This window comes from Chiloscyllium plagiosum, unplaced genomic scaffold (assembly GCF_037043375.1).
Source record: "Chiloscyllium plagiosum isolate Xiang-an unplaced genomic scaffold, Cpla_swu_hap1 HiC_scaffold_3, whole genome shotgun sequence".
Classification (NCBI taxonomy): Eukaryota; Metazoa; Chordata; class Chondrichthyes; order Orectolobiformes; family Hemiscylliidae; genus Chiloscyllium; species Chiloscyllium plagiosum.
In genome coordinates, this window is record NW_028270141.1 from 17393296 (window position 1) to 17412876 (window position 19581).

Here is a 19581-nt window from a genome sequence, read left to right on the forward strand (position 1 = left end):
GACTATCCTTTGACCTGTATAGTTTGAGCCTCTTCTGGGCAGTATTAAAAAAGGGAAATCAAATATCTTGGACAGTTATATCTCATCTGTTCTGCAATCCATTTTCATTTCCACATCTAAATCTCAGAAGCTCCAGAATTTTGGATGAACCTGCTTCCAAATGTTCTGTTGGGAAGAATGGAGTTAAGTTGAAGATGGCATTGCATTCTGCATTTGCACACTGTATCAGTGGGTTCTCAATCAAGTATATACCAGTATTTGATTCTCAGGATAACACCAGACTGGCTAATATTGAGGGGTTAGTGTGTCAGAATCCAGAATTAAATGCTTGTTACAATCAAAAAAAGGTTTACTTTAACTCAAAAAAGCCAGCTTGAAACTAGTTACAGGAGAACAGGTATTTATTAAAATGACAACAGCTCAGTATTACTGTTGAGGATTTGAATTTTTGGCAAAAAAAAAAAAAAGGTTTTCACTTCAGCATTTTATAAAATTTGATAGGAGCAATCTAATGAATACCAAACATCAGATCTGGACAGGGGGGGGGGGGGGGGGGGGGGGGGGGGGAGGAGAGAGAGAGAGAGAAAGAGAGGAGACTGGATGAAAGGAGCTAACACCAGGAAGATTAAGCTATAAAATGGAATAACCAACCACCAATGCATATTCATTTCAATAGATGTATTCTCTATGGCAATGTCTTTATCAGAGTACACTTGACAAAGTAACATTATCCCCCTCAATTAGAACAAATACTGGTTTCCCCTTGTCCAGATTATAACAAGATGAAAAGCTTGAACAAAACATCCTTTTTTAGCATGCAAATGTATATTCAGAATATTACATTTCTCAAATATCACTATCATTCCAAATGTTCCCTTTACAAAATACCAACAGCATTAAAAAGCAGCTATTTGGCCCAACAGATCCACATCAATGTACAACACAACCTTCTTCTAAGTCACCTTCATCTTTCCCTAACACATCCAATCCCATTAGCACATTCTTCTGTCCTTTATTGCTTCATTTACTATATAATGGTTAATTTCATTTCTGTAAATGAATCTCCCATACTAATATACTGGCCGTATAACTACTCTTCCTCCCTTTTCAAGCAGCACAACATTAAACAAAACATTCATTTGTCAGATGCTAGCAGGCAAAAGATATCAAGAGGTGACAAAGGCTGAAACCAAAATAGAATGGAGTGTATTGTTAAAAAGATCTAAATACATGGAGCATTCAGAAATGGTTAAAATGATCTGACAGTACCAAAGGAGGTAAAGGATTGTGAAATAATTGCCAGAGAAACATGGCCCCAAAGGTGACCAAGACTGGGAAGGGAATATCCAAAAATATTCTACATTTGAAAAGGCTATGGGGGAGAAAAGAAAAAGTGGGTAGTACTCTTTGGAAGAGAGGATTTTAGATCAAATGATCAACATGAAGATAGTTTGGGTGGGATGTTAAAATTGTGCAGAGTCAACATGGATTTATGAAAAGGGAAATCATATTTACAAACAAATTTGAGATAGTATTTTAAGCATAAAACAGGACCAGTTGATGCAACGTAGTTGCATTTTTTTTTTTTTTAGGAAAGTTTTGGTAAAGGTCCCACACAAGATGTTATGAACAAAATTAAAACATACATGACTTGAGAATTGGTTCAGAGACAAAAGTGGAGGACAAAAAAGGGGGATCATTCTCAGCATGGCAGATTTTTGAGGTACCACACAAATAACTACCAGTGCTGGGTCCACAGCTATTTCACAAACTATGAAAATGGTTGGAATATTGAGGATGAATAGTATTTCCAAATTTACAGATGCCATAAAATTAGGAGGAATGGAAGTTGAGAGAAGGGCACTATAAAAGGGGGCTTAGACAAACCAGTGAAAGGGCTAACAACATATCAAATGGAATAAAAATGGGAATGGGACACGTTACTCACTGATAGAAAATTAAAACTGCAAAATATTCCTCAAAATGGGGTTCATGAACTGTTAAAGTCTAAAGCGACCCGACTATCCTCGTTCACGATTCACTAAAAAGTTAGTTGCAACAAGCAATTAGAAAAAAAGTAAATGCAAAATCCTCACATCCTGAGGGTCAAAGTAAGTACCAAGTAAAGATGCCCTGCTGTTCTGGTGTAGAATCTTGGAGACCACGTCTGGAACAACATGTGCAGTTTGGACTCCGAGTGCACAACAGAGCTTTACCAGACCAATCCCCGGGATGGCAGGATCAGAACGGGGAAAGACTAAAGTAACATGTTCGTAATCACTAGTGCTTTGAAGGGAGTGTGACCTAATTGAAGCTTACAAAGATACTTGTATACAAAAAAAGTTGTCCTCCTAGCTAGTTAATCTAGAATCAAGGGAGTCAATTCTCAGAATATGGGATAGGTTGTAAAGATGGAGAGAAGGAATACAGGCACTTTGAGTAGAGCAAATCTTTGGAATCCTCTGTTACAGACTAGAGATTATTAACCATTGAGCAAAATCAAGAGAAATCAATAGATTTTTGGAGATGAACATTAAGAAATATGGAGATAATGCCACTTTCCTGCACTGAGATAGATGATTAACCATCATGTACCTGACTAGCAGGAAAGATCTAATAGTCTGAATGATCTATTCCCATTCCTATGTTAAGAAGCAATAACCAAAGTAAAAATTCACATTCATGGTCAAAATGACATAGCTTTGAGACAGTGAGGTACAACGGTGCGCAACTTCAGATTTCAATTTTGAGAGCGCGCAACCATGGCCCTTGCTTGTCACAAGTATGTTATTGCTAGTATTCAATTTATCTGGTCCCATTTCACCCCAGTGCAGTTTCTTCAGCATCTAACTACATTTAAGCTTCCGCTTGTAAATAAAACAAATGGAACAACATCTGCTGTATTTTTTCATGTCAACAAGCAGAGGTGTATTTAGCAGGGTACAATAAGTCAAGCTCTGATGTTTATTTTGCTGTTAGATTTCCTTTTGCTGAGAACCAAAAGATAGCTAAAAGCTGCAATAAAACTCACCCAGAGAATAATTTAACATTAGTGCAGTCAAATCTGCAAAGTGACTTGGGCCTTCATAATCAGATTTGAGCTTTCATGTACTGGGAGGTTTTCTTTTGAAGTTAGTATCAAAAGATACACCTTTAACCATTTACCTTTTAAATTTTATTATTTTTCATTGCTTGGGAGGCAAAATCAAGAAAGATCATGGGATTAGATCAGAGTGGGATTAGTCCATTCAGTCTCTGCAGATTCTTCTGAAAGATAATAGCTTACCTGTACCTTAGCTATTGTTTACCATGCCCTTCCTCAACATCCCTTGGGGTACCCTTACCTGATAAATACCCATCAATTGCTGTATGGGTAAAAGGAGGAAATCAAAGTCTTAGATTTGAAGGCCTGCCATTGTACCATACCCTGTATCATGTGCTTAACCATCTGACTTGGATGTATTCATGCAACAGTTACACCAGATTACATTTAAATATTGAAACTACACAAACAGCAAACAAACCAAGTGAATTGAACACTCACTATTAATATTGAACTCTGATTGTAAAGTCAAATTTATTTGAAGTTTTTCAAATATTGAGAATCCTATTGGGAGACCAATATCATTCATTTCAAAGTGCATATAGAGCATTTTGCACAATTTAATCTGTGGCGATTGTTAGGAAGGAAGAAGTGGTGTTTATATTTAGTGATTAGTACTTTAATAGTTGTGTGGGGTGCTGGAAGAGCCTGGCAGGTCAGGCAGCAGCTGAAAGAGGAAGAAAATTGACGGGTCGGGCAAAAACCCTTCATCCTAAAGAGGGTGATTTTCCTGCTCCTCGGATGCTGCCTGACCTGCTGTGCTTTTCCAGCACCACACTCTCTAACCTCCAGCACTGCAGTCCTCACTTTCGCCTAGTATTTTAATAGTTTCAAGGAGTATTAGTGAATGTTACAATGTGGGGTTCCAATAACTATTTTCACATAAAAAAAAATTACCAGAGTCACAGGAGAAAAAAAAAGTTCAGAATCATCAACTTAAAAACCAATCTTTCTGCTATGCAATTCTGACCACTTGGAGTGCCACAATTCAAAATAGAAAATATATATTCTGAGGATTGAATTGTTTTGGAGTTTGCTAATCAGTGCAGAGACAGCAGCAGACTCGCAGAGGAATGCCATGCTTAAGTGGCAAGAACAAATTAAATAGGAGAGGAAAGAATACAGAAAGGTTGTGGCAAGATTGGCAGTGCCAAGTGAGAAGGAATATTAGGGAGAGTGGATGGGCATTTGCAGGTTTGAATGAAATAAAAGGAAACATTGCAGGGTTTGATGATTAGTGGCATGGGGTGGGGGTGGGGGTGGGGGGGAAAAGAGGGTGAGAAAAAGGAGAGTTAGGGTGCTAAAGAAATTTTTAAAACGTGAAAGGGCAAGAACAGAATACTTTTTTTTTTGAAAAGTGCACAACAGATCAGAGCTTTAGCTTAGTTAGCAGTGTTACTGGACTAGTAAGATTCTATCAACTTTTGGGTGTACCAGGAAGCAAGAGTGCAATTACAGGAGTGTATGGGCAAAGGAAAATGTTAAGTGAGGATTGGGAGTGTTGAGAGAGACGCAATACCGCGTGTCCGCTGACTGTCTGAGGAGGAGGTTGAGAAACAGCAACCTTTGTGGGAACTTCAGCCAGTGCAGGAATCAATTCCACACAGTTGGAATCGCTCTGTCTTACAAACCAGCCACCTGACCTTTTACAGCTTTTTATATTAAAAACAGCACCAAACATGAAAGCCCAGATGCAAAAGGGTTCATTGTGCATCATGGGCAAATGTATGATGAGATGGCAGGGAGATAGCAGTGGGACTGTGTGGAGATTAGCTATCAGGGTTAGGAAGCAGAGAATGTCCCAGTTGAGCTATGGCAATGTGCCACAGCAGTGAGATGGGCTTTTTAAAAACTAGCCTCACTTGATACTTTGCTGCCCAGTGAGATTTTTTTAAAAATTCATTCATAGGACGTGAGCACTGACTGGCCAGCATTGATTACCCATCCCGAGCTGGCCTTGAAGTGGCAGCAGTCAGCAGTCCTGAACTGCTGCAGTCTACCTGCTGTGTGTTGATCCACAAAGCACATGGAGGGAATTAGAGGATTTTGACCCAGTAGCAGTGAAGGAATGGCAATATATTTCCAAGTCAGGATGGGGAATGGTACTCCCATGTATCTGCTGCCCACATCCTTCCAGATGGAAGTGGTCATGGATTTGGAAGGTGGTGTGTGGGCAGGCAGCAGTGATTGACAGAGGTTGTGAGGGTGATACTCCGATGTGAAACAAAATGAACAGTCCAGAGATGTAATTTAAAAGAGAACGAGGATTCAATCTGCCAGCATTAGCTCTGATGCAATAGCCTGAAAGAATTAAAAGGCACGGTGGCACAGTGGTTAGCACTGCTGCCTCACAGCACCAGAGATGCGGGTTCAATTCCCACCTCAGGTGACACTGTGGAGTTTGCACATTCTCCCAGTGTCTGCGTGGGTTTCCTCCGGGTGCTCCGGTTTCCTCCCACAGTCCAAAAGTGGGCAGGTTAGGTGAATTGGCCATGCTAAGTTGCCCGTAGTGTTAGGTGAAGGGGTAAACGTAGGGGAATGGGTCTGGGTGGGTTGTGCTACGGCGGGTCAGTGTGGACTTGTTGGGCTGAAGGGCCTGTTTCCACACTAAATAATCTAATCTAACTGTAATAAAGAGGGGCAATAATTCAGACTGAAGTATCTTGAAAATGAGATGCTGAGCTCTGAGCTTTATCTTCTGACAGACTTCAGAAATGGAGTGGTTGATGCAAGAAGCAGAGACAGAGTATGTATATGTGTGTATATATATATATATATATATATATATAAATAAAAAGAGGAAGTGGAAGGGTTTGACTGAGATAAGCAGCCTGCGATGCGAGAGAGTATGGAATGTAAAATACACACTGAGTTTCAGCAGATGACAGACAGCAGGAAAAGAAAAATAGTTTAGAGTGTGGCAAAAGACAATCAAAATTAAGTGACTGAGGATGATGTGTTTGGGGGAGGAGGTGTAGTGAAACACAGTAAGAGATTAGACAGACAAGAAGAAAAAAAGATATTGCTGTCTAGGTGAAGCCATTGAGATAGGTAGAAGCCCTGAAGATATGATCAATACACAAAATCGCAACAGCCCAAGAGGGATACACAAATTCTGTAAAACAGTTTACAACAAAACAATTCCCATTCAAAAATTTAAGCAATTAATGTTTACTCACGATGATACATTGGTCTTTGCATGCTCCTGTATTAGTTCACCTTTAGGATTGACGGTAAAAATCCTATTTATTGGAACTCCGACTTGTTTGTAGGAGAAAACATCCTATTGGGAAAAAGAAAAAAGGATTGTATTACTGGTTTATGAACTCCTATCATTTCTGTAACTGGTCACTTCCTTTGTCATCCAGTTCTCTAGTTGTGGCTGAAAGGTTTGACATTTACAAATTGATTAATTCAGAAAACCATTTGACTGGATAGGGTTGAGGAAGAGGCAGTTATTGCTGCTATGTCTCACTTTACAGACATGCTCCGCGTCATCACTATATCATGGCACTTGAGCTCATGCTGCAAAGCTCACAGCCCATCCTACTAAGCTCTGTCCTCATGTTAAGGGAAGCATGCCACATTACATTCAAAATGCTTCGCTTGAACCCAGACACAAATTCCTGCAATTGTAATGTGTATGTGTAAATACCAGGCACTGTAATAAAAGTGAACAAATTGAAATTTTTCAGTACAATGAGACCCAGTGTCTCCATGTAACACAAGGATCTTACATACACAGCACAAAGATGCAAATTATCAATGCATCAGCTACCACACTACAGCAAATGGATGAAGATAATTATCTAGTCATAATAAAACTGTGGCATTACTTAATGGACTAAGGTGTATGAATACCAGGAAAAGGCATTTATACCAGCTCTAAAGAAATTGCACATTCGCTAAAGACTTTTAAAACCCTGTTCACCAGGAGGTGTTTAAACAATTTCTTCAGAACAAATTTGATGACACTAGAGGTGATGTTGACAGGGTGCATGATAAAAGACTTTCCTCTCGAAGGATCTAGAGATAGGAGACAGTTTCAAGGGAAGGGAATTACCTGAGCAATTCCTCAGGGGCTGGGGAGTCTTCAAAACTATTCCTCAAGACATGGAAAGACAGGTGGCATTCTACATATTTTTAGCTAAGATCAGTCTCACCAGCCTTCTACTGATTCGGTCACAAATCCCACCATTTGTCACCTCACTCAGAACCCCTACCTTATACCCAGTCTGAGTATTTTTCAGGTAGAGGTAGATAGATTCTTAATAGGCAAGGAGGGTGCAAGTTTATCAAATCAGTAATGATACTATTGAATGGTATAGCAGACTCAGAGGGCTGAATAGCCTTACATGCCAATCCAAGAAAGGTGCAGGTTCTCAAAAAGATCCTTTCCCTAGGTAGAAAGGATAGGGAAAAAATGCTCCCAACATTTTTTAATACCAGCTCTTACTGGAGCTCTCTGGTATCCCTGCTGAGACATTTGTTCTTGGAGAGTAAGCCAAGGCTAACAGAGACAAGTCAAGTAATTAGGAACAGCCAGAACTGCCTGGCACATCACACACTGAACATACTCTGCCAACAGTGTTGCCTGTGCCTTAAGTATGCAACAAAAGAAAACATGGGCAAACTATGCTCATTACAGGCAACAAAATTTTCCCAAACACTTACTTTAAAAAAAACTATTTTGGGGGTGACAGGATTGTCTAAATAATGCTTTCAATTGGTGTAAAGTGGCTAATTTTATGTTGTTAACAAATCAGTTTTCAAATTTACAAAAAAAAAATGGGGCTGTGAAAAGAGCTAACTAAATAGTTTTAATTTAATAACATCAAGCAAAAAGAGCGCAATCTCAGTAGAATGTTTTCTATTTTAAAACGTGTCAAACTACCTGGATGGAAGCAAAATATTTATACACAAGTTACAGAATCCGCTTCCAAAACATTTGAAAAGGAACAAAAGGAAAATAAAAGAGCTTGAAATAGGATTGTGTTGAGACTAAAACATAAGCAAGCACTCCCAGAAGTGAAATCTTCAATCTCCATCTTCAGATACTTTCAAATCCAATTCTGTGTCTTTAATACAAAAATGAAGCATGAATCCAGCCTAAAAGAACATGAGCTCAAAAGTAGCAGGCATAACTAGAAAGATATATCTCTTCAACACAATTAGGTAATAGAAGTCTAGAGAACAGGAAGTATGAAACCTGGTAAATGGACCTGAGCCAGCGCGCGCAAGCAAGAGCGCGCAAGCAAGAGAGGAGAGACACCAAGAATTGTCATGCTACACATCCAACACTTGCAATTTACAGGTGGGTATTTAGTTTAAGTGTCAGTAGCAGTAATGAAACTATTTAAGCCCCGAAAAAAAAAAAGGTAGTTGGACAACAACTCGAGGATAGCTCAGGTCAAAACTTACACAAATTAAACCTCAAGTTGAATGTTGCACTACTCAAATGGCTTTTATTGTGACTTATCACATTTTTACAGAATACTGTGTTAACAACCCATTTCATAAGGTTTCTAATCTTTTAGATGCAAGCTTAAGATAACAAGAATTATTTTTAAAATTGTTTTATACAATTCCCTCCGAATTTGTGCATCATGAACCAGAAGCACAGGGACTAAAGTCAAAATAACTCAAATGCAATTCCAAAGAAAGTTCCATCATAAGAGTCAGATGTACAGCATGAAACAGACCCTTCAGTCCAACCCGTCCATGCCGACCAGATATCCCAACCTAATCTAATCCCACCTGCCAGCACTTGGCCCATATCTCTCCAAACCCTTCCTATTCATATACCCATCCAAATGCCTCTTAAATGTTGCAATTGTACCAGCCTCCACCACTTCCTCTGGCAGCTCATTCCATATACGTATCACCCTCTGCATATAAAAGAGACCCAAGGGGTAATGTTTTCTATCTTTCCCCTCTTCCCCTAAAACTATGCCCCCTAGCTCTGGACTCCCCGACCCTAGCGAAAAGACTGTATTTATCCTATCCATGCCCCTCAATTTTCTAAACCTCTACACGGTCACCCCTCAGCCTCTGACACTCCAGCGAAAACAGCCCCAGCCTGTTCAGCCTCTCCCTGTAGCTCAGATCCTCCAACCCTGGCAACATCCTTGTAAATCTTTTCTGAATCCTTTCAAATTTCACAACATCTTTCCGATAGGAAGGAGATGAGAATTGCACGCAATATTCACAACAGTGGCCTAACCAATATCCTGTACAGCTGCAACATGACCTCCAACTCCTGTACTCAATACTCTGACCAATAAAGGAAAGCATACCAAACGCCTCCTTCACTATCCTATCTACTTGCAACTCCACTTTCAAGGAGCTATGAACCTGCACTCCAAGGTCTCTTTGTTCAGAAACACTCACGAGGACCTTAGCAGGACTTACGCACTTAATGGTAAGATTTGCTTTCCCAAAATGCAGCACCTCGCATTTATCGGAATTAAACTCCAACTGCCACTACTCAGCCCATTGGCCCATCTGGTCCAGATCCTATTGTAATCAGAGGTAACCCTCTTTGCTGTCCACTACACCTCCAATTTTGGTGTCATCTGACAACTTACTAACTGTACCTCTTATGCTCACATCCAAATCATTTATGTAAATGACAAAGTAGAGGACCCAGCACCGATCCTTGTGGCACTCCACTGGCCACAGGCCTCCAGTCTGAAAAACAACCCTCCACCACCACCTTCTGTCTTCTACCTTTGAGCCCAGATCTGTATCCAAATGGCTAGTTCTCCTTGTATTCAGTGAGATCTAACTTTGCTAATATACCTTTAAAATAAAACCACATTCAATTTCTCAAAAGTTAAAAATCAGATGCTAGTCCTAAGTTTTGTTTTAAAAAAAAAAGCAAGCATTACACCTTTAAATTTGTATGAATGGTATGCTGGTCACTGCCATGCATTCTAACATGCTTCAATGTGTTTGCGGCTCAGCGGAAAGAGGGTTTTGACTTACATTAGTTCGGTTTCCAAAAGCTGCATAGAAAGGCTCTTTATTCGGGTGAAAGAGGTTCCTGATGTCCGTTAGGCACTGGATCTTAAACTTCTCTGGCTTCTTCTCAATTACCTCTCTGAAATAAAAATCATGAATGGGAAAACACTTGAAATGAAGTTATAATCTTGAAGGATCAGAGTGGGATCTTAACCATTAAAAAATTTGGTTTTAATCCAAAATTTTAATCAAAATGTCGACTGAGCTGCTTCTTATTTTAAGATTTACCCTGAAAGCAAATAGAATTTTGGTGAATTATCGTATCTTATTAGGAAAGCTAAACAAGAGTTTTCAGATCAACAAACCTAAATCTATTAGAACCTGAAAATGATCAGATTTCTGGACTTTAAATTTAAAGTGGGGAGACCAAACTATTGAGTCTAAACTGCTAAATAACAGCAGACACTACTACAGCAGCAATATCCACTTGCAAGTGTTTTGAAAATTATTTTGGAAGGAGGTTAAATAAGGTCATCAAGGGAGTTCAGCATTTTACATAATCACAATGGCTGTACAGGACATTAGTGAGGCCACTTTTGGAATACTGCATTAATTCTGGTCTCCCAGCTATAGGAAAGATGTTGTGAAACATGAAGGACTCAAAAAGATTTACAAGGATGTTGCCAGGGTTGGTGGGTTTGGTCTATAGAGAGGCTGAACAGACTGGGGCTATTTTCCCCTTGAGCATTGGAGACTGAGGAGTGACCTTACACAAGTTTAAAGGTCAAGAGGGGGCTGGATAGAGCAAACAGGCCAAGGCCTTTTCCTCAGTAGGGGAGTCCAGGACCAGAAGGCATGGGTTTAACGCAGAGAGGTAAAAGATTCTTTTTTAAAAAAAAAAGGATTCAAAGGGCAACTTTCTTTACACAGAGGGTGATGCATGTATGGAATGAGCTGCCAGTGTGCAACAACAAGACAGTAATGAAGACTCTAAAGAGAAGGGTTACCTGTGTAATGCGGAAAACACACTACTGGGACACAGCAACAAAGGGCCTTTTGGCAACACTGTTCCCTTTTCATTAACCCAGTGCAAATATCCACGTGTCATATCAGCCATCCCAATAGCACGTGCCGAGCAATACAGGAACTTGTACCCATTTCTGTAATTAATACAAAAGATGTTTACAGCACTAAGTAACCAGCCCTGCACTGCATTTTCTTACCCATTCACATTCAATTGAGGTACATATCGGAGAAGCTAGTTTCTCTGATAGAATACTAAATAAATGAACATTGCAGTTCTAAATGGCTTTGATTGTCCAATCAGAAGTCATTTGTCATACTCTAGTGAAAATCTAAGTTACTCACCTGAAAGAAAGACAGTGATTGCTATGTCAACTGATATTTTCAGAAACGAAAAATATTAATAGAATTTTGTTCTGCAATGCAATTAAAAGGTGGGTAGGTGCAGTTGAGAATCAAGGGAGTTATTCTGGGTGCCTTCACAAATTTAATGTCCCACAAACATCAAGGAAAAGCATCAGATCATTATCACATGGTTTTTGGGATCATGCTGTGTGCAATTTGACTGCTGTTTCTCTTACCTTACAAGAGGAACTACACTTCAGAAAAGTGCTTAACATCTTGTAAAGCACTTTGAAATGCATGGCTGCTGTAACATTCACTATGTAATTAAGTCTTTTGTTTTCTAAATTCCATCACTGAAATCCCAGTGTAACTATGCAAGTGCTGAGTATTGTAGCATTCCAAGCTCTACTCCAGTCATTCATTTGGCAAAAATCAAATTGGAGTAAGGCAATGATAGCTTGGGTGTTTACAAGTAATAATATCATCAGTGTTAAAGCAGGGCTTTTAGCCTTTTTCGTATCTATAAAACCTCTGGCATGTTTTGACAGGAATAATGAATTGCACCAAAATACAAGTGTAATAAAATAAGTGACCTGTTACATATGGAACTTTCTGAAAAATGCAGTGATGTCATTATGTTTTGTAATGCCAGAGATTTAGTCTTGAGGTAAAGGCTTGGAAAATTGATCTATCTACTGGAATTAAAAGTCACTATATTTACAGGACCAACCAATGCCCAATGTCACCATGATTAAATTGTTATTCCTTGCCTATGATCTACATAAACCATTCTAATTTCTTGTTTTGACTGGAGACTATCTATCTTGTCAGAATACAGACAAGCAACATGAAACACTTAAAAAAGGTTTTATTTTCCACTGTTGCTATTTTTTAATCTGAAGAAATTCAAATATAGAAGAGCTATTTTGAGAAGTGGAATTAAATTATTTCAGCAATACCAATCATTGCATATTAACAGTAGTACAGAACTCTCACTCCACTTTTCAGATACTTGCTAGGTTATGGCCCCATACCTCTCCCAGCATTTCTTCAGGAGGACATATAGACCAAAGGGAGCCAATAACAGGGGGGGGAGAAACAAAGGGGGAAGGGAGGGAGAGAAACGAAGGGGGAAGAAAGAGGAAAAAAGAATTGGGGGGGGGGGGGGGGGAAGAAAGAGAAGGGAGGAGAGAGAGAGGAAGGGGGAAGGGGAAAGGGACCAGAGGAAGTGGAGGATGGTACAATTGCAACATTTAAAAAAAAAGGCATCTGGATGGGTACGTGAATACAGAAAAATGTTTGAGGGATTTGGACTAAGGGCTGGCAAATGGGACTGATTAGATTCACATATCTGATCAGCATGGACCAGTTGTGCCAAAAAAGGGTCTGTTTCCATGCTGCATATCTGTATGCTACATGTTTGATTTTTTTCGCCCCCCCCCCCCCCCCACACCACCTTCCACGTTTAGAGGCAGAGTAGCTCTCTTCAGATTGTTGTTCCTGGGGGAAAAGACTTTACTTTTTTCAGAGTTCAAGAATGTAGAAACAAATTATGACCACCTGTGGCTGCCCTGGAGAATTAAGTCGAACTGTCTCCATAAACATCACTTGTGTATAATCAATTATCGAGAGGGTGGTGTGTGCATTCGAATCAAACTGATGGGAGGATTAGTTTTGGTCAAAACTAAACCTTCCAACATTGACTATTGACCATTTTCCCCCATTTCTAACTTCATGAACCAACGTCACATCCTCAGATTATGCGCTGAAGGGTTAGCCTCACCCCATGGTAGCATCTGTGCGTGACTTGGGTACAAATCCCATTCCAAAGGATGGAGAATTCTGGGAGTACCAAGTGCTGTCTTGTCAGATACAATCTTTCTAAAACAATCTATGTTGAAACAAAGGCCCAATCACTTTCAGAGAAGACTTAAGATTCCATAGTCGGATTTAAAAGGGACTCTTGCCAAGGTCACAGCCACCAATCCTTCAACTGAAGAAAAATGGACTTTGTGGGACATGAGTGGGTAATGCGTTTGCCTCTCAATGCAGGTGAATAAAACTTCCAAAATAACTCATGGCTGCAAAACCCATGGAAAATTCAGAAGTTACATAAATTCAAGGTATTGATACTGAAGAACTAGGTGCTGCAATGGTGGTGGAACTGGCTTATTTCTTTAAGATTTATTTAATTGCAAATTATAACACTCTGGCAGCTCCCTGCAAAAGTAACTGCTAATTCCCATACCCAGCAGTGATACAATTGTTCTTTCAAAGATATGATCCAAATCCTTTGTGAAAGTTAAGATTCAACCTGCCTCCATTACTCTCTCTGGCACTGGGTTCCAGGTCCTAACCACTCACTGCTATTATAAATATGTTGAGTATAACTTTTCATTTGAGAACAGAAATTTGAGAATGCAATATAAAATGAGAGATCCATCTTTCTTTGTTCAACTATTATTCTCTCCTTGTTCCTTCTCTCACAAACAAGACTTAAAATGGTTCTCAGCATAAACTTTTATTGATCATGTATCCACCTATTCCATCAGCTTATGCACCCTGGAAGTCTCCTCACTGTTCACAACACTTGCAAGTTCTGAGAGATCTGCAAACTTGGAATCGGTGCTTTGTATTAGGACCAGGTGCCCTAGGTCCTTAATAGAAAAAGCAATGGTATTTATGTAGCATTCAGATGTTTCAAAAATCATAATTCCTGGCATTTTCTACACTAACCTGGAGAGAACTTGTAACAAGGAATACACTGGAACATCCACAACAGAAATTTAAAAAGAATTACAAACTTGTGGAAAAGTAGCTACAAATACTTACTGGCTAACTTTGTGATACAGTTTTGCTATTCCTTGATGTGTCCAGTCCTTACCAAGTGTAGGCAAAATGTGACCCAAGGCATCAGATCTGTACAAATGCAAACAGACAAACTTCAGAATCCTATCTGCATTTGTAAAATAAAATATTTCTACTTCAAACTCATGTTTAAACAATACTAACGACTATTTGGAAGTACAACAAATCGCCACCTACCTTGTAATTGTTCCATCAATATCAGAAATAACTATTTTGTCATTCCAATTCCAGAGATAGATAGTACCTTCACAACGACATGTGCCCTGGTATTGTGTTGTGACACTAAACACAACATCATTTGGACCTTCCTTTAGCTGGAGGCTTTTCTGTTAAACCAAAAAAGATGGCTCGATTAACCAAACATTGAGAGAAAACCTTTGCCCCTTTAAAAAGGACCAGTTTTTGTATACAATGAAATATCAATTTAGATGCACATTTACCTATTACTAACAATTGGCTTAATTTAAATTCAGCATATATGGGCCCCACACTACAAAACGCAACCACCCAATATTAACAATCTTGATTGTGGGGATGCTGGGAGAGAAGACTAGGTCACTCTTAAACAAGATGTTGGAGCAGAATAAAAAAAAAAATCACTAATGTGGTGCTGCTAATAAATATTCTTGTGCCTTTCAGCATGCTACTCAATGCGGAGGCAAACATAACGTGACAAAAGTAAGAGAATTTTTTTTTTAAATTAATGTTTAAGGCAATGTAACTTTTTGTCAGTTGATAAGCATAAGTTCATAGAATATTAAATAAAGCTAGATTTACACCACAGAACAGGAAGCTGTGTTGGAGCTTCCTAGAATGGTCTGATTCATCATAACTTTAGTATGCTTAATAATAGATTTGCAGCACCACATTTGAAATGATGTGCACACAAAACAACTTTGTCTGTCTTTCTGGCTTGTAATTATATTACCACACAGTATTTAAAGTAAGCCAATAACAAAGCTTTATCCTGTAACATTTCCTCAACAGACAATTTATCCTTCATTTCTCCCCCCCCCCAAGGATATTATGCATCAAATGGAACAGACAAATCAGAAATTAACCATTAAGCTCATCAGTTGATACTGGTAGTTAGTCCAAAACCTCATGAGAGTAAAGTCATGCCTATCCTGTTGCCAAATCCCTTTATTCACTTTCCTTTGGGGGGGAAAAAAAAAAAAAAGGGCCAGCTAACCAATTCTTACAAAAGTTGGCAAAATTTCTGTTTCAATCCTTGGGTCCTACCCCAGCACTCCATGGCTTTAGAATGGTCTAAGTTTCTCTTGTTCGGTCCTTAATCCCTCAAGTGTAATCTTGTAACTTGGTCTGTTTCAAGCTAAACCGTGCAACTATAATCAGTGTCAGTTTCTGCTGTGCCATCCCTTAATAACATCAAACATTAAATCATTCATTAGAATAGTGCAGATGTAGTAAACAGTCCCAGTTTTTTCCAAATAGCTGTGTTCCTTATACTCACCAATTTCCATTTATCCTTTTAATAAGCCACTATCCTCTTCTCAAATTTACATTAGCAAGAATTGATCAATCCATAAGTGTGTAGATTAATTTTCCACATGATTCATAGCCTAGCTTTTGTCATCCCCTTTAAGATCTTTCCCCAAGCTCTCGTACCCATTAGCCCGCTGCCTCGATTTTCTAACCCCCCCCACTGCCTTTATCCACAGCATTCCAAATCTTGTAGTTTCTTTTAATGACTTTTTAAATTTTCCACTGTTAATATCCAGTCCTGCCTGCTAATTTCTCTTCCCACCTGCTAATTTCTCTTCCCACCTAACTTCAGTGATCTTGATGGTCAGATTCCAGATACACAGACAGGACGACAAAATGAAATTAAAAAAAAATCTACAGTTGAGCAGCAAACAATGTTTGGATTATGGAAAGGGCTGCTGAATTAGTCAGTTGAACCAGATGATATTGTTATGGCCCAGACCAGGCTCCCTCAAAATATTGCAAGGTAGCCCAGATTCTGCCTTTTTCTTATTTGAAATGGTGGATGCGAAGTACTGAGTTCCAGATATGATGCAACTGGTCAAATTACTTGATATTAAGTTAAACAATTTAAAAACTCTAAGATGCAAACAAAAGGAATTTAGATTTACCTAAAAAAAAATACTGCAGTAGATACAGTAATTATTATTAAGTAACTGTTCCAGCGCACAGAGAAGCCTCAATTATCCAGCATTCAATTATCCGAATTTCGGATTATCCGAACAAGATTGCAAGGTCCTGATTATGTTTGGTTAAACTGTTATCCGGCATTCGATTATCCAAGCAAAATACTCCCTGCTATTGTTCGGATAATTGAGGTTCTTCTGTAGTAACATCTCAAAAACACCCCGTAGCAAAGCAACAAAAATTCAAACATTCTTGCACGCAATTCTCCAATACAGGAGGAAACACCACCAAGAGAATTTTAGAGAAAGGAGCAGCAAGGAATCATTCATTCATTCACTGAAGCTCCCAACTCGAGACCCCATGTGGCTTCCGATTGCTGAAGCTAAACAAAATTAGAAAGCCCAGTCAGAGAGCTGGCCACATCCATTTGTCCAACTTATAACACCTAAAGGCCTCTTGTGGTTTACTCTCGTGGTTTTGAGTAGACTGCTTAACGCCTCTGCCTCAATCCCTCCAAAGTGAAACAGGACAAGTAACCTTTTAAAGGTGACAGCATTGTCACAGCATATAGACTGATTCCTTTTAAAAGAAAAGGAAGACTAACTTTGTCCAATAGCAAGAAAGCTGTATACCACAGAAGTGGTTATAACAATTTTCAATGAGTGAGTTTGCAATGTAAGTCTACATAAAATAGTAACAGTCCAGATCTTCACGTCAATTGAAATGCTGTTAGTTTGAGTGCATGAACACGTCTCATGCCTTAATGAAGCAACGATAAATCTTTTTTAAAAAGTTCTTTGCCCATTGTTCAGCATGGCCTCCACTTCAGCCAACCAGGGGAGGAGCAGGATGTAAGCATCATGGGCTTTTGAGTTACTGGACTTAAGAGTCAGAGTCTGTACATTTGACTCTTCGGTGCAACTCATCCATGCTGACCAGATATGCCAAATTAATCTAGCCTCATCTGCCAGCACTTGGCCCACATCCCTCTAAACCCTTCCTTCACATATCCTTCCACATAAACATTTAAAAAGCATTTGGATGGGTAATTGTACCAGCTTCCACCACTTCCTCTGGCAGCTCATTCCATACACGCACCACCCTGTGGAAAAAGTTTGCCCCTCATTCCTTTTAAAATCTTCCCCCTTTCACCATAAACCAATGCATTCTAAGTTTTGGACATTCCCAGGGGGAAGAAAGAACTCTATTTATCCTATCTACGCCCCACATGATTTTAAATCCTCAAAGGACATGCTTCAACCTCCGACAGATCAGGGAAAACAGCCCAGCCCATTCAGCCTCTCCTGAGGAGCTCAAACCCTCCAACCCTGGCATCACCCTTGTAAATCTTTTCTGAACCCTTTTCATAAAATATTAAATGCTATATTAGAAGCACAAAAATCTAAAATTTTGTAAAACATTTGATTGAAATGTACCCTCTGATAACAGCACTGTTGCAAACCAAAAAAACTAAATGGTACACTTCTGGGACAATAATTAGCAGATAGCAGCCTTCACATATAGGGTTTTATTACAGCTCAAAAGAAACCTCATCCAAATTCTAGCCAACAAAACACTTGGTACTTACAAGTTGTTCAGAACTAAGTCGAAGGGATTTCACATATGAAATGTATGACACAGATGACAAGTTGTGATCTTGCTGGCCTGCATTACAATTTTGGTTGATCATTCGCACATCTTCATCGCTGGATGATGATTCATCTTTTAACCTACCGGGAGAGAGAAAGTTCAAGCACAGGTCAGAATGGACAAGCTACAGCATTTCATTAATCTCTGAAAAAAAGTTTCAACACAATTATCATCATATGAAGGAAACAGGCAGTGCAGGTATCATATCAAAATCAGTGACCAACAGGTAACAAGACTTCACATTTTCAACCTGCTCTTTTTCAAAGAAAATTAAAAACATTTCAAATATCGAATAGATTTGTTCATGAGAAAGTCGAACTTCCCGGTTTTAAACATGCATCTATTAAGCCTGAAAGAGTGGAATATTGTGCAATTCTGCTCTAGAACAAACATTCCTGAACCGTACATATGCAACATTTGTACGAAGGTTTTCCCCACATTTATGCAAAAAAAGTGTTAAATGGATATCATTAAAAACAGTAAGTTTGAAATGCAGTATGGTTGATTCCCATTTGCTCTTTCCCAAACACTCAGGAGAGTGTGATGGCTCAGGAGTGGGTAACAAAGCTAAGGGGAAGCAAGAGGAAAAAAGAACTACATGAGACAAAGATAGAATCAAGGACCATTAGGAGAGGCAGCTCTTAACTGGCCCTGGAGTTAATGATTAGGATTAGATTCCCTACAGCTTGAAAACACGCCTTTCGGCCCAACAAGTCCACACCAACCCTCCAAAGAGCAATGCACCCAGACACATCCCCCAACATTTACCCCAACACTACGGGCAATTTAGCATGGCCAATTCACTAACCTGCACATCTTTGGACTGTGGGAGGAAACCCATGCAGACATGGGGGAAGAATGTGCAAACTCCACACAGACAGTTGCCAGAGGTGGAAATTGAACCCAAGTCCCTGGCGCTGTGAGGCAGCAGTACTAACCACTGAGTCACTGTGCTGCCCCAAAGTTACATGGTGCTTTGGCAGTCACTGAGCAAACTGACACTAAGTTTGGAACCCCAAGTGAACATACAGTCCCCATATATCCATGATACTATAAACAGGATGATGGGGAATGAAAAAAGTAAAAACAGGGACTTAATTCAGTACACTTTCCCTTAGATGGTAGGGCAGAATTTTTTAAACTTGCTGTTTTAGTTCACAGCATTGACATGATGCACAACACAGAGCTCTTTTTCCTTTTGAAAGGAAAAAGGAGTAATTGGAGAGGAATGATAAACCCCTGTTCCAGACCAAATTCCTATTGAATATTACTGGTCCGTGTGTTCTCTTAGCCCATGTTTGTGGCACAAAGGGAGTTAAGAGATACCATGTTGGGAAAGCATAGGAACAGTCAAAGCAATTTTAAAAGTGAGTTGGAGAGCTCCTACTAACCAACTACCAATTCCCTAGTCCAAATAAAAGATAATCTCATCTTGTACATAACTAAAATGCATTGCGAATTAACATACTTCACCACTTAAAGGCTCTCTTTATTGC

General features: G+C 39.3%; 1 protein-coding gene across 4 annotated transcripts in view; it reads right to left on the reverse strand.

The window, feature by feature from the left end:
• The window catches only part of lpin1a (lipin 1a), a 113280-nt gene that overhangs the window by 2202 nt on the left and 91497 nt on the right, over nucleotides 1–19581 (reverse strand). For all 4 annotated transcript variants that reach the window (XM_087977643.1, XM_087977639.1, XM_087977652.1 and 1 more), the window contains 6 exons: nucleotides 18024–18165; nucleotides 14480–14628; nucleotides 14267–14353; nucleotides 11074–11226; nucleotides 10091–10205; nucleotides 6283–6386 (listed from right to left, as the gene is read on the reverse strand). In XM_087977643.1, the coding sequence (XP_087833769.1) occupies nucleotides 6283–6386; nucleotides 10091–10205; nucleotides 11074–11226; nucleotides 14267–14353; nucleotides 14480–14628; nucleotides 18024–18165 (750 nt within the window). The remainder of the gene's footprint in view (nucleotides 1–6282; nucleotides 6387–10090; nucleotides 10206–11073; nucleotides 11227–14266; nucleotides 14354–14479; nucleotides 14629–18023; nucleotides 18166–19581) is intronic.